Below are 12,093 nucleotides of genomic sequence, written 5' to 3'. Positions count from 1 at the left end.
ATAGCATTTTCTATAATAACCACAGCCTTTAGTAAAATTTGCTATTACTAAGAGTTTAATAAATGGACAATTAAACTTCAGTACATAATTTCTCAAAGTGGTTCTCTGGTCTTTCACAGAAATTACCTGGGGCAGTTGTTACAAATAAGAGACTCTTCCACTCCATTTCAGAACTGGCCAAACATGGATGTAATATAGAGAAACTTCCTTTCTTAACAGGGCCCAGTGACCTGGCCAACGAAGGCAATCTCTAAAATGCTTCCAGGTACTGTTTGAAGCTTACACTAAATGCACTATCCCCTTGATATTAAGGAAACATTCATATCCTCATAGTTTGAGATTTAGATATCCTTCCTCCTTATTTTCAGGAGACAAATTTTCCATTGCCATATCTCAGACTCATGCCAGATGCTCAAAACATAAACCTCACAGCATTTCTGAGTCTTCACTGAAATGTGCCCCATATTTTAGACTGCCGACACACAGTTGGTATACTCGTATACATACGTAATATAGAAGCTGAAAGAAATACTTATTACAAAGTGAAGTATGTTGTAAAGTATGTTATGTCCACAGTCTCGAACCAACAATCAGAGCTTTCGTTAAAGAATAAAAGCTAACAACACTTCCATAAAAGGGATACAAAATATTAATATTACAAAGGTTGCCGGGTGTGGTGGCACACACCTGTAATCCCAGCACTCAGAAGGCTGAGGCAGGAGGATCGTTGGGAGTTCGAGGCCAGCCTGGGCAACAAAGTGAGCTCAAGGCCAGTCTGAACTATACAGTGAGACCCTGTCTCAAAAAAGACAAAAAAGACACACACACATACACACACACAAAAAAATTACAAATGTTAAAAAATGTCAATACTATGATTTCAGTAAGTGGAACTTGGGGATAAGAATAACGTCAATTATGTGTGAACAGCGAAACAAAGAATAACCCAATTAATCAATACTAAAGTACACAGTAAAGCAATGGAAAAAAGAAAGCATGGTATTCATGCAAAAGTATGAACTCCAGTCTAATTAGTAGATTTTCATTATTTCTAGGTTCAAATCAGGACAGAATAAGGACAATGTATTAAAGACATTTCTCTAATGTAACTAAGACTTGAAAAATCTGACTTAAAATCTATAAAAATTTCACACTACTACTTTCCAACAAAGTAGCTCAAAATCAGACCTCACACTCTTTTCCATTAAGGTCACCATGAGGATAGAACGGTTTGTCAATGTGGGAAAGCGTAACAGAGGTCAAGAATTTAGAGCAGCTTTAAATGAGCTGAAATACAGATTGAACACTTCTAAAAATCCAAACCTTGTAACTTTTTATAGTCAAATGTAGCAACACATGCCTGTAATCCCAGCTATGCAGGAGGTTGACTGAGGCCAGCTTGGGCAAATGGGAGAGACTCTGTCTCAAAATTTTAAAAAAGGGAGGGGGTGGAATGCTGGAAATGTAGTTCAGTACTAGAGTACATGCCTGAGTTGCCTAGCATGTGTGGGCCCTTGGGCTTAATTTCAAGTACCACAAAACCTTTTCAGTGCCAACTTGATGCTCTAAGTGTTTTAGATCTTATAGTGTTCCAGATTTTATAGCATTTCAGATTTTCAGAATAGGTACATTCAACTACTGAAGTCCATGTAAATATTTCAAAATTTGAAACTCTTCTGGTTCCAAGCATTTTAGATGAAGGACACACACTCACACACTATACAGAACAACCTCAATTTCAGAAGGTCTTGCAAACCTCTTTACTGTACACTTAAAAATGGCACAAATGAAATATATGGACAGTTTGTACCATACGATATATGCTTGTCTCCCCCTTTAAACAAAAATCCTTCAGTAAAAATGTTGCTGCAAGAAGCAATTTCACAATATTGTAAATCTACAGCCAAAAGAAATTTCAAAGGGCCAATACTATTAACTTACAGATGTTAACAAGTACTGAAGTTCATCATCATCCCCTATAATATATCTTTACCGTGAAGTTAAAGCATGTTAAATTTTAATGATATAGTAATACCTTTACATCAGTATTCAAAACTAAAAGATCTAGTACAGGCACATTTCTGTTTGTAAATTAGTGGCCAGACTAGTAGTAGCTTCAGCTGAATACGTAAACAGAAATATCAAAGCTGCTGAACATTCCTTTGAGAAACTGAGGAACTGAACTGTACATTCTTCATGTACTTCTAAATTCAATAAATACATGTAGTAGCCCTAACTTTCAGCAGTTTTATTAAAGAATACAGCCTGGTATGGTGGTACATGCCTTAGTTACTTGGGAACACGAAGCAGGAGGATTTTGAGTTTGAAGCCAATCTGGGCAAAATAGCAAGATGTGGCCTAAAAAACAGTAATTACCCTAATTCATAAAAGAGGTAAATTAAGAACCCAGCCTTATTGAGATGTAGTTCCAGGCAAAGGTGAGGATTAATAAGGAGGCAACCACGATTAACACCCAAAATATGGTAGTTTGTGAACTTTGCTGTCAAACAAAAATCACCAAGTGAGCGTTTAAAAAGCTGATACCTAGGTCATATCCCAAACAAATTAAATCAGAACATCAGAGTAAGAGTCCAATGACTTTTTATTTTTATAGATTCTCACATGATTCCAATGTGCAGTGCAGCAAAATGTGGGAACTACTGTATGGCAGAGAGAATAACATTTGTTCCAATAATACACTAATAATGTGACTTTACCTAAATTAACCTCTCTGACATACGTGACACCCCAACTTACAGGGTTTTTAGGATTTGTTTTAGCTTTTTGAGACCAGGTCTCGCTATGCAGTTCAGCCCCCTGCCTTCGTCCCTGAGGGCTGGCACTACTGGCATGTGCTACTAAGCTCAGTTCAGAATTGCTGTAATAATTAAAAGATACTATACACAACATCTGGATAATGTCTGATTCTCTTCTTCTTCCATACAGGAAGAAGAAAAGAAGAACCACAATGAATTCAACTAACTACTCCCTTATTTAACAGTATTTATCAATGTTATGAATAAATCAAAGGCAATTATAACCTCAAAGTTAGAACAACTGCAGCAGAGAATGGAAAAAGCATCTTTTACCCTACTGACTGTCAATTTATATAAAGCATTTTAAAAGCTCAAGACCTATTTGGTCTTAAGTTTCTAAGTAAAAGCTGACATTAAAAAATTACAGAATTCATTCCAGGTTCAAACCTACATAAAATAATAAACAGAATCCTAACACTGACTCCCAAGACAATACTTTTTCCATTTCCCTTTAACAGAGAACCAGAATATATTGTCTTCAACTCAACCTTTTTGTACCGTACTTCCCCTATTAGAAGAGCCACAACATGTCTGTCACTTGCTGACAGCTCTTTAAGGGTGGAGAATAAGGCAAAGATACTAATTATCACTGAGTATTCACCCCAACCTGCTGATTATTTTGTCAGGTAAATCCTATAGTGTACTTCATGTTGACAGAATAATAACCTGCAGACTTTGGTATAAGCAAGTCAACATCAAAACCAGTTGTGTTAACTATGATCTAAAAAACCTTTCTAAAAAAATTAGTTATGTGTCACAGAATGTCACCAATGATTAACAGTCTATGTAGAAAGAGAAGTTACTTCTTATTTCAACAGAATTGAGAGTCATACCAGTGTATGTGCTTATCAGAACTGATCTAACCACATGTTAAAATCCATGAACTTCACTGCATGTAAACTGTATTTTTTTAAAATCCCATTAGGCTAGCATCAGTGCAAACTCTGTTAACACTGGTCATCTACACTTGTTAAGAGTCATCTGAAATTATACTAGAAACAGAGACAGAAACAGAGCTGGGCATGGTGGCACACGCCTGTAGTCCCTGTACCCGGGAGGCTGAGACAGAACAATTGCCTCGAGTCTGAGGCCAGCCTGGGCTACACAGCAAGACCCTGTCTCAGAATACATACATACACACACATACATGCATACAGGAAAGGGAAAAGTTATGAAGCACTTTTATAACCCCAGAAAAATGTCTTTTAAATTCAAGGACTGATTTATTTTGCAGTACTGGAGAACTCAAGCACTGAGCTACACCAGCAGCTCATTTTTTATTTATTTTTATTGAGACAGTCTCACTAAGTTGCCCAGGCTGGCCTCAAACTCAGGTGGGCACCATGACACCCTGATCAAGGACTTATTTTAAAGACTCAATTTGTAGTATTTGCTTCAAATTCTAGTTTTGTTTATAAACCTGAGGGTTGCTGGGAACGGAACCCATGTTATCCCATACACTAAGTATGTAAGTGTTCTACAACTGAGCCACAACCTAACCTGATTTTGAGTGTGCATATGTGGTGCTGGGGAATCAGATTTCTTAACAGTAAATATTCTTTCTGAATATTGACAATTCATGAGATAACCTTACTTAATACTTCAGATACTACTTAAATATACTTTGAAACAAAACAATTTAGTTCTAATAATGACTGAAATCAAGGATGTAAAACCCATACACTTTACGTAGGTTCACAAGTATTTATTACAAACAAGGTACAAATTAATAATTTCCAACAAAATTCTTATCCTGCAATCCTAAAAGGATTCAGAAGGGAGAAATATGCTGTAAATTATACGTATCTAGTTAAATAATACAAATCAATAGGTCTCCTCCATTTGGCTTTTGTTTTCGCATATTTTATAGTGCTGGAGATTGATCCCAGAGCCTCCTGAATGTTAGGTAAGCACTTTACTACTCGGGTAATAAGGTGTGGCACATGTGAGCAGTCGTGATGTGACTCTAACTTGAAATTAATAATGACTCTCAGAAGAACTGGTAGTTAAGGGGGGATCCTAGTAATACCTATGGGACTCAACAATCGAATTTTTAATGTATGGTGATGGGAAGAAACATCACGGGCATGGGCTACACACATCTCTTGGCTTTGTCCAGCTCAAAAAATGCTACTTAACATTACTCTGTAAAATAGTACTATAAAGCCTCTCTAGTATACCATGAAGTCGATTATTCTTTGAATCAAAAAAATCACATTTCTTGCACATCCAGTCCTCAGTAGCACTGAATTCTTATCTCAATGAATTCAGCTGTCATATTTGTTCTCCGATAACAGTATAAAATCAGGATATTTGTTTAGTGTCCAAAAGACAAAATTTAAACTGCTCTTAACAGTGAAGGATTGAGGACTAACTAGTACTTCATTATCTGCTAGAATAGTTGACTTTCTTCAGGGAAAGGACAAAAAACCTGGTTAAGGCTACATATGACGGTGCACACCACACCTACAATCCAATCCCAGCACTTGAGAAACTGAGGCAGAAGGATCATGAGTTGAAAGCCCCTTGGGCTACATAGTAAGTTCAAGGTCAGCCAGGACTACATAGCAAAATTGTCTCAAAAAAACAAAAAAAAAAGAAAGAAAAGAAAAGAAAATCCCAAAGTTTTTTGTCCACCATCCTAACAAAATTAGAAAATCAGTATCTTATTTTTATAGATGAAGAAACTGACAGGTTCAAAAAGGTAAGAGACTGACTTTACATCACTAGTCAGTAATACCTGGCAGATCTTTAATACTAATACCTAACTGCCTACATAAGCACTCTTTACTGTTTATCATAATTGTTTCTTTAAAGAAAGTGTTAGTTCAACTCAGAGTGATACAAAAAAGAAAAAAAGGGAGGGGGAGAGTTGTAACAGAAACAGTAACTTCAAGTGGGCTTCTAGATGTCAATTCTGCAAGGATTTAGCTCCTTAAAATACCAAGAGACTAGATGCCACCCTTCATCATTGCTTTTATGCTGGATACTAGACTTCTACTTAATAATAGGTTCCTCAAATTACACAGGAAGAACCTGATTAGGCAGGTCAACCATGCAAGCCAGGTAATTTTAAGCCCTTGTTTCAGGATATCCCATAGTATAGTATTTTAAAAATCCTATAAACAAGGGGGGCAGTGTGGAGTGTAAGAAATAAATGTGGCAAAAAACATGCATTTTTGAAATTAGTGTCAACACTTCTAAAACTGGGTAATGCGGAGTCTGCCTGTTTAAATAGCAACTTAATTCAGTATCAATAAATATTTACTTGGTAAAGTCTACTCTACATATACGTGATACAGAAGTAACAAGGAACAAAGACGTTGCGAAGATGGTTTCACATACTCATAATGTCAGGTAAATCTTCCTTTTATCCTTCAGTGGAAAAACTGTTCCTTCACAGTTAATTTTAAAACCAATGAACCACCTTTGTTCCTATGTACCCCATCCCTACTATTCCTGAAACAATGCATTCTTTCCCCACTCTTATCCAATTACATTTTGTCTTAAAGACTGCTCCCAGAAGCCTCACACTATTCTTGGATGCCCTCCCAAACCAGTTCACCAAGCTTTCTTCCTCTGAGCCAGATCCTGAAATCTCCTCTCCTCTCCCAGAAAGTCTTAAATTGAAAGCCAGGTTAATCTATCTCGTCCCACCCACAGATAGTTTGTAACTACCACAACTCTCCCTGCACTCACCACCACATATAATAGGTACCTATTACTCTGCTCACAAGTTAATTTCATTTATTTGTGTGCTTATTCAGTCTATTACTCATTGGCCTCACTGGTCTATACTGGTGTCCTGAAATAAAAGCTACCAGATAAAAGAGCATGTTCCTAACTTGGGCCCTGAAAATACAAATGTTCAATGTTTTTTTGAAAATTATTTCAAATACATTAAATACAACTTAATTTGTAAAATTTGTAAAATCTCCCAACACTGATGAATCTCAAAAGCATTACGAAAGGTGCCACGTACAAAAGACCTCCTATCTACCCGTAAGAAATTCTCCGAAAAAAACTAGTGATGGAAAAGCAAATGGGGGAGCTTAATTTCACCCCACACAGTTAAGTTTTTATTAGGGATGGGAATCATTAAAAAGCTCAAATCTGGATTATCTCAAATTGCACAATCTCTTCTGCGTAAGATAAACTATGACTTTTCTTCCAAATTATCATTTATAAGCAGTAGTACACTTTATCATTCAATTTCTCCATTAAAAATGTCTGTTTAAAACAATTTTTTAAAAGTGCACTGCCATTTTGCTTGTTTCCACTTCAAAATTAACACAGGCAATACAATGCTTAACTCGGGATTTGAACAACAAAAAACCAGACTAGAAGAGGATACAATATATATCATTCCTTTTCAACCGTTCTGGATGTTTTGTAAATGTTACTTCTGAGTATTGCTGGAAAACGGTTGAGTATTAGGCTACACTTTAGTCTCTATATTAGGAAAGTGGTTCCTTACTCTCAAAAATAAAAAAATTACTCAAAATCGTTTAACCATTTGAAAAACAGTATCTTTTTATCTGATCACCTTTCCTCATGACTATTTCTATTTGCACTCACAAATATCCAATCCCCCCAAATGCCACAATTTCCCTGATGTGAAGTTTTGTGGACAAAACAACTCAACAGGTTAAAATTACTAATCAAACTGCGGTTAAGTGACACTTTCTTTAAAAACTGGCCTGAATACATTTCAACATAGCTGGTGCTGCTCAAACTGCCTTTGCCATTACCCATTAAAACTTGGTAGATTAAAATCACCAAGCATTGCTATTCAAGAAAAGAGTAATTAACATCTTTGACAGGAATAGAAAGGACTTTTTTTTTTTTTTTACAATTTCACGTTGCATCTGCTGCAGAGATCACAAACTGTCATCTACTTCCTTAGACCCCACCGCCTGCAGAAGCTTCCTTCTTGGCTTTCCAAAGGGTTAATTCGCTCAGGGCTGCTAAAGGAAGATGCAAGGAAGCAGAACTTGGAGCTGAGCAAAGGACAGGAATATGGGGTTGAGTCACGTCGTTCCGCCATTTTCTAAGCGGAGGAGGAAGACATGTTGGAACAAAAACACAACAAAAGAGCAGCCATTTCCCAAGCCAGCTCCAATAGCAACCCGAACTGGCTGAGCCGGGTCACTCGGGCACCTTCAGATCGACTTCTCCGGACAAACCTAAGAACCTCAGAGGTGTCGCCCGGAGGAAAGCAGCAGCCGCCCCTTCCGCGTCCGGACCTGGACCTAAGACGAGCTGCACGCTCAACTGCAAATGAAAGCCCCGGGGAGAGCAGAAGCCACGCAAGCCGAAGACAGCGGAATGTAACAACGAGCTTTCAACTAGGTTGCAAACTGAAGTGCACTGTGCTTAGAGGTCTAATGGCTGGCAGGAAACCACCGGCCCTGAGGAACCGAAGTACAGTAGCTCAGCGCCACGGTCCGCTCCTGGCCGGTCCCCATTTCCCCATGCCCGCCCCCGGCGGCCCCCTGCGCGTGCTCCAGTTCTTACCGTATGTGGGGGATGCCGACCCCACCTTGAAGAATCTTATAGAGTTTGCTCTCGTACAGCAACTGGGGATGCCTGGCCTTCTGCGATTCTAGCTTCACTGCCACTTCCTGCAGGGGAAAGAGGGCACGATGGCATCAGCATCCCCACGGAGGAGGCAGTGTCACTTGGGAAAGGAGCGGACACACTAGCAGAGGTCCAAGTCGCGACTACGGGAGGGAGGGAAGGCTAGGAAGAGAAGCTCCCGGTGTAATGATACAAACGGGGCGACCGGCCCTAAAGGCCTCTTCAGGGGGTCATGACGAAATCCACACGTCCTCTAAGCCTAAAAGTGCAGGGAAACGCTTCATCCAGAAACGTAGTGGGAGCTTTTGGGAGACCCAGGCGGTCGGAAACGGTCCGTATCGGGACCGGAACCCCAGTCCGACTAAACATAAAGAGAAACACAGGGATCCCAAGTGGTTTTTGCCCGTCTCGGCTTAACGGTTTAAACCCTTCCGACCAAAGGACATTGGAGAGGCACTGTTAACCCGCTGGAAAACTTCTCCGCTGACTCAACCTCCCCGCCGGGCTCTTTCCCTTTTAGGGAAGGAGAGCGGGGCAGGGTGGCTCCGGCCGCCGCGGCGGTGCGCGCGGGGGGCAGCGGCCGAGCAGCTCGGGGGCTGGGAGGGGGCGAGGAGGCGCCGCGGTACCCCGAACCCCACCCCGGGTGGTTACCTCGCCGTTGGTGATGTTAATCGCCAAGTAAATATCCCCGAAGGAGCCAGACCCGATCTTCCGCACCAGTTTGTATTTCCCTCCGACAATGAACTCGGCCTTGGAGCCGCTGCTGCTCGCCATCCTGGCAGACGAAGATGGAGCCCGGGGCCAAGCCCCGACGCCGTAGGGAGGACGGAGGCCTCTGGGCCGGTCCAACGAGCAGGGCTACGACGGAGAGCGCAAGCACTGGAAAACCGAGGCCTTTCCCGGCGCTGCAGGGCCCAGACTCCGCCGAGGGAAACCCGATCGCCGTCGCTCAGATTTTTATTATTACTATTATTATTTTGCCAGGCCGCAGTTTGGGAGGCGTTTCTCGCTGTTACTTAGGTTAGGCTACTTGTTTCCGGGCGGCCGCCGCTGCCTCGCTTTCACTGCAACGTCGCGGGCTGGAATGAGGGCACGGTGAGTTCGGGCGGCGATATCGCTGCCACCACTGCCGCCGACTCCAGCCCGGGGAGACCCCTGTCACTCTGCCGACGCCGCCATCTTGTTACTCCGGCTTCAACCAACACAAAATGCCCCCAGTCCCCGGGAGCCGCTTCTTCACAGCGCAGGGCACTCTGGGAAGGGGATCGCGAGCGCTATCCCCGAAGAGTCGGCTGGGAGAGAGAGGGCGGAACCGGATCCGTGAGAGTGGCGGCCTACGCTCGGAGCGTCACTCCGTCACCGCCCAGCTGCGCACGCGCGCTGCAACGCCGGCTGACTGCGCAGCCGTGGCGTGGCCTCGCCTCACCCCCGCCCCAGGCTCTCTTCCACTTCCGGTGCTCCACTGCTGCACTCTTGTTACCTGTTAGTCACCTGGGTCCCACCCAGTGTCTGTAAAGGCGGCGTGGCTAGGAGTTTGGTGATCACGTTAGGGAAGGGTCACGTTCATTTTTTTCCGAGGTAGACAGAAGCTTCAGGCCTGCTTCGGAGTTGGTACTGGCCTTTAGTCTTTAAAACGATTTTTAACCTTTGATCTTTCTCGGGGCCACTCCCCTGGGCGGGCGTGCTCCAGCCGGTTTCCGTTGGGAAAGAGGTTGTCGCCCCCAGTGGAGAGGAAGAGAACCGCAGCCCTGGGCGAGCTGGGTGGAAGGAGATTCAACCGGGTTTTAGCCGCTCCTCGCTGATAACCAGCGGTTAAGATTAAGGTGTCTACGGAGTGCCGGAGACACTCCTTTTTACCGGAGGCGAAAAGGAGGAAAGCAGGGATGGCTTAGACGCCATGTCTTGGCATTGTCTCCACACTACATTTGATCTTCAAAGAACAATCCTAACAGCCGCTTGCTTCATAAAGAAATGTTAGTGATAAAAGCAACAGGAAAAGTTGACATTAGTAAAAAACCCAAAACATAAAACTGCGCACAATAAAAGTTGTGACAGCCCGCCCGCTCCGAAAAAAATAACCCCAAAGAATCGTATCTTGGTTAGATTGAAAACTGTAGTATTAACCCAAACGGGGTAGAAATGACTATTACAAAATAAAATTGACAATGTTTAAACTATATGATACTTTCCCCCTTTTTATATACTAAAAATTGATCAAAACTTTTTTTTTTGAGTCAGAGTGTCTCACTATGGAGTCTAGGGTGGCCTTGAACTCACTGTGTAAACCAGGCCGGCCTCACACCCACGGTGATGTAGTCCAAGTACTCGAGTGCTCGGAGTACAGGCTTGCGCCTTTTACAAGGTTTGACTTGAGAAAATCGGGCTTGGTAAATCACAAAAGAAAGCGCATGGCTGATGTTCTCATCTGTGATGTGAGTCTAGCCTCAGCTGTAAACATTTGAACAGGAAACCAATCTTAAGTATAATAATCTGTTAAAATAGAAATGGGAATAAATGTAAATAAAGAGTTTTAAGTGCGACTTTGATAGCTGAAATAGTAACGGGGTTTATCTGGGAAGATATATTGACCAAACAGGGGCAAGAGGTATCCCCTACGGTGAGCATGGAGTTTGGAGTCAGAACCAAAATCTAGAGTGTCTTGTCAAATCAGCACTATCAGACACTCTTTTTTTGGTGACTCTAAGTTATACTTGACCAATTTAAAGTCCTCTGTTATTAGAGTCTGTTAAAAAAAAAAAAAAAAAAAAAAAAGGCGTGGTGGCAGAGTGCTCTAATCCCAGCACTCTGGGCGTTTGGAGTAAGAACACTCCCAAATTCAAGCACAGCTTGGGCAATATGTGCAGCGATTTAGCAAGACCCTGTCTCAAAATAAAAAAAGAAGGAAAGGGCTGGAGATTTAACTCAGTATGAAGGGCCTGAGAGCCACCTCCAGTGGGCGGTGTGTGTGTGTTTATGTGTTACTGTAAAAAGAAAAAAAGTAAGCCACGTTCAAGTACCTTAAGTTTTGCAGGGCACAGTTAGTATTCTGCTGACTTTCTAGCATAGGCATTGAAAGTTTAATGAACTACTCACCTTTAGAAATTCTCCACAGGGAATAGAGTATACATTTAAAAGGATTTTGGTTGTAGTGATACAAATTCTCGATTGCGGTGGTGACTCCCAAGGGTCTGTGGAAATGGATAGATGCAAATGTAACAAAGTTTTCTATAAAGATACTAGAAAAATGAGAGCAGTATGCAGTTTTCATTTATCTAATTCACACTGTCTTTATTCTGATATTTTATTTTCTTGCATATGTGTCATTAAAATGCCTTATAAAGTGATGCTAATGGTAGATGATTTTGTTGTTTTTAAAACAACTCTATTTGGCAAGGTAACAAGTCAACACTTTGACCTCCTTTTTTAGTGTTTTGTTTTTTGGAACTGTTATAAACCCACAAAATCTTACTTCTGGGACCTACTGACTTTTAGAATGCTTCTAACGTTGATATCTATATCTATAGATAGCTGTAGATATGTCCTCATATCTACATCATTTCACACACATCATTTGTACCTTGCTCAGATGTCCTCATTTGTCTCCTGCCAGCTTTAGTCACGATTCCAGGACAATAATCAGCTTTAGTCACGATTCCAGGACAATAATCTACTAAAATGCTATATGAGGGGCCACAGC

At 41.4% G+C, this 12,093-nt stretch overlaps 1 protein-coding gene across 5 annotated transcripts in view; it reads right to left on the bottom strand.

The window, feature by feature from the left end:
* Nucleotides 1-10,860, bottom strand: part of Csnk1a1 (casein kinase 1, alpha 1) — a 45,350-nt gene extending 34,490 nt beyond the window's left edge. Inside the window, exons 1-3 of one of the 5 annotated variants that reach the window (XM_013512278.1) lie at nucleotides 10,674-10,860; nucleotides 9,048-10,355; nucleotides 8,334-8,440 (exon numbers count right to left, since the gene is read on the bottom strand). In XM_013512278.1, coding sequence (XP_013367732.1) covers nucleotides 8,334-8,440; nucleotides 9,048-9,170 — 230 coding nt within the window. In that variant the 5' untranslated portion in view covers nucleotides 9,171-10,355; nucleotides 10,674-10,860. The remainder of the gene's footprint in view (nucleotides 1-8,333; nucleotides 8,441-9,047; nucleotides 10,356-10,673) is intronic. The other 4 variants (XM_005380603.2, XM_005380602.2, XM_005380604.2 and 1 more) reach the window with 4 other exon arrangements.
* Nucleotides 10,861-12,093: the final 1,233 nt, after the last annotated feature.

Source organism: Chinchilla lanigera, unplaced genomic scaffold (assembly GCF_000276665.1).
Source record: "Chinchilla lanigera isolate Chin_1 unplaced genomic scaffold, ChiLan1.0 scaffold00014, whole genome shotgun sequence".
Lineage (NCBI taxonomy): Eukaryota > Metazoa > Chordata > Mammalia > Rodentia > Chinchillidae > Chinchilla > Chinchilla lanigera.
Note: the sequence above shows the minus strand (reverse complement) of the source record. Positions and strands in the feature narration are given on the sequence as shown.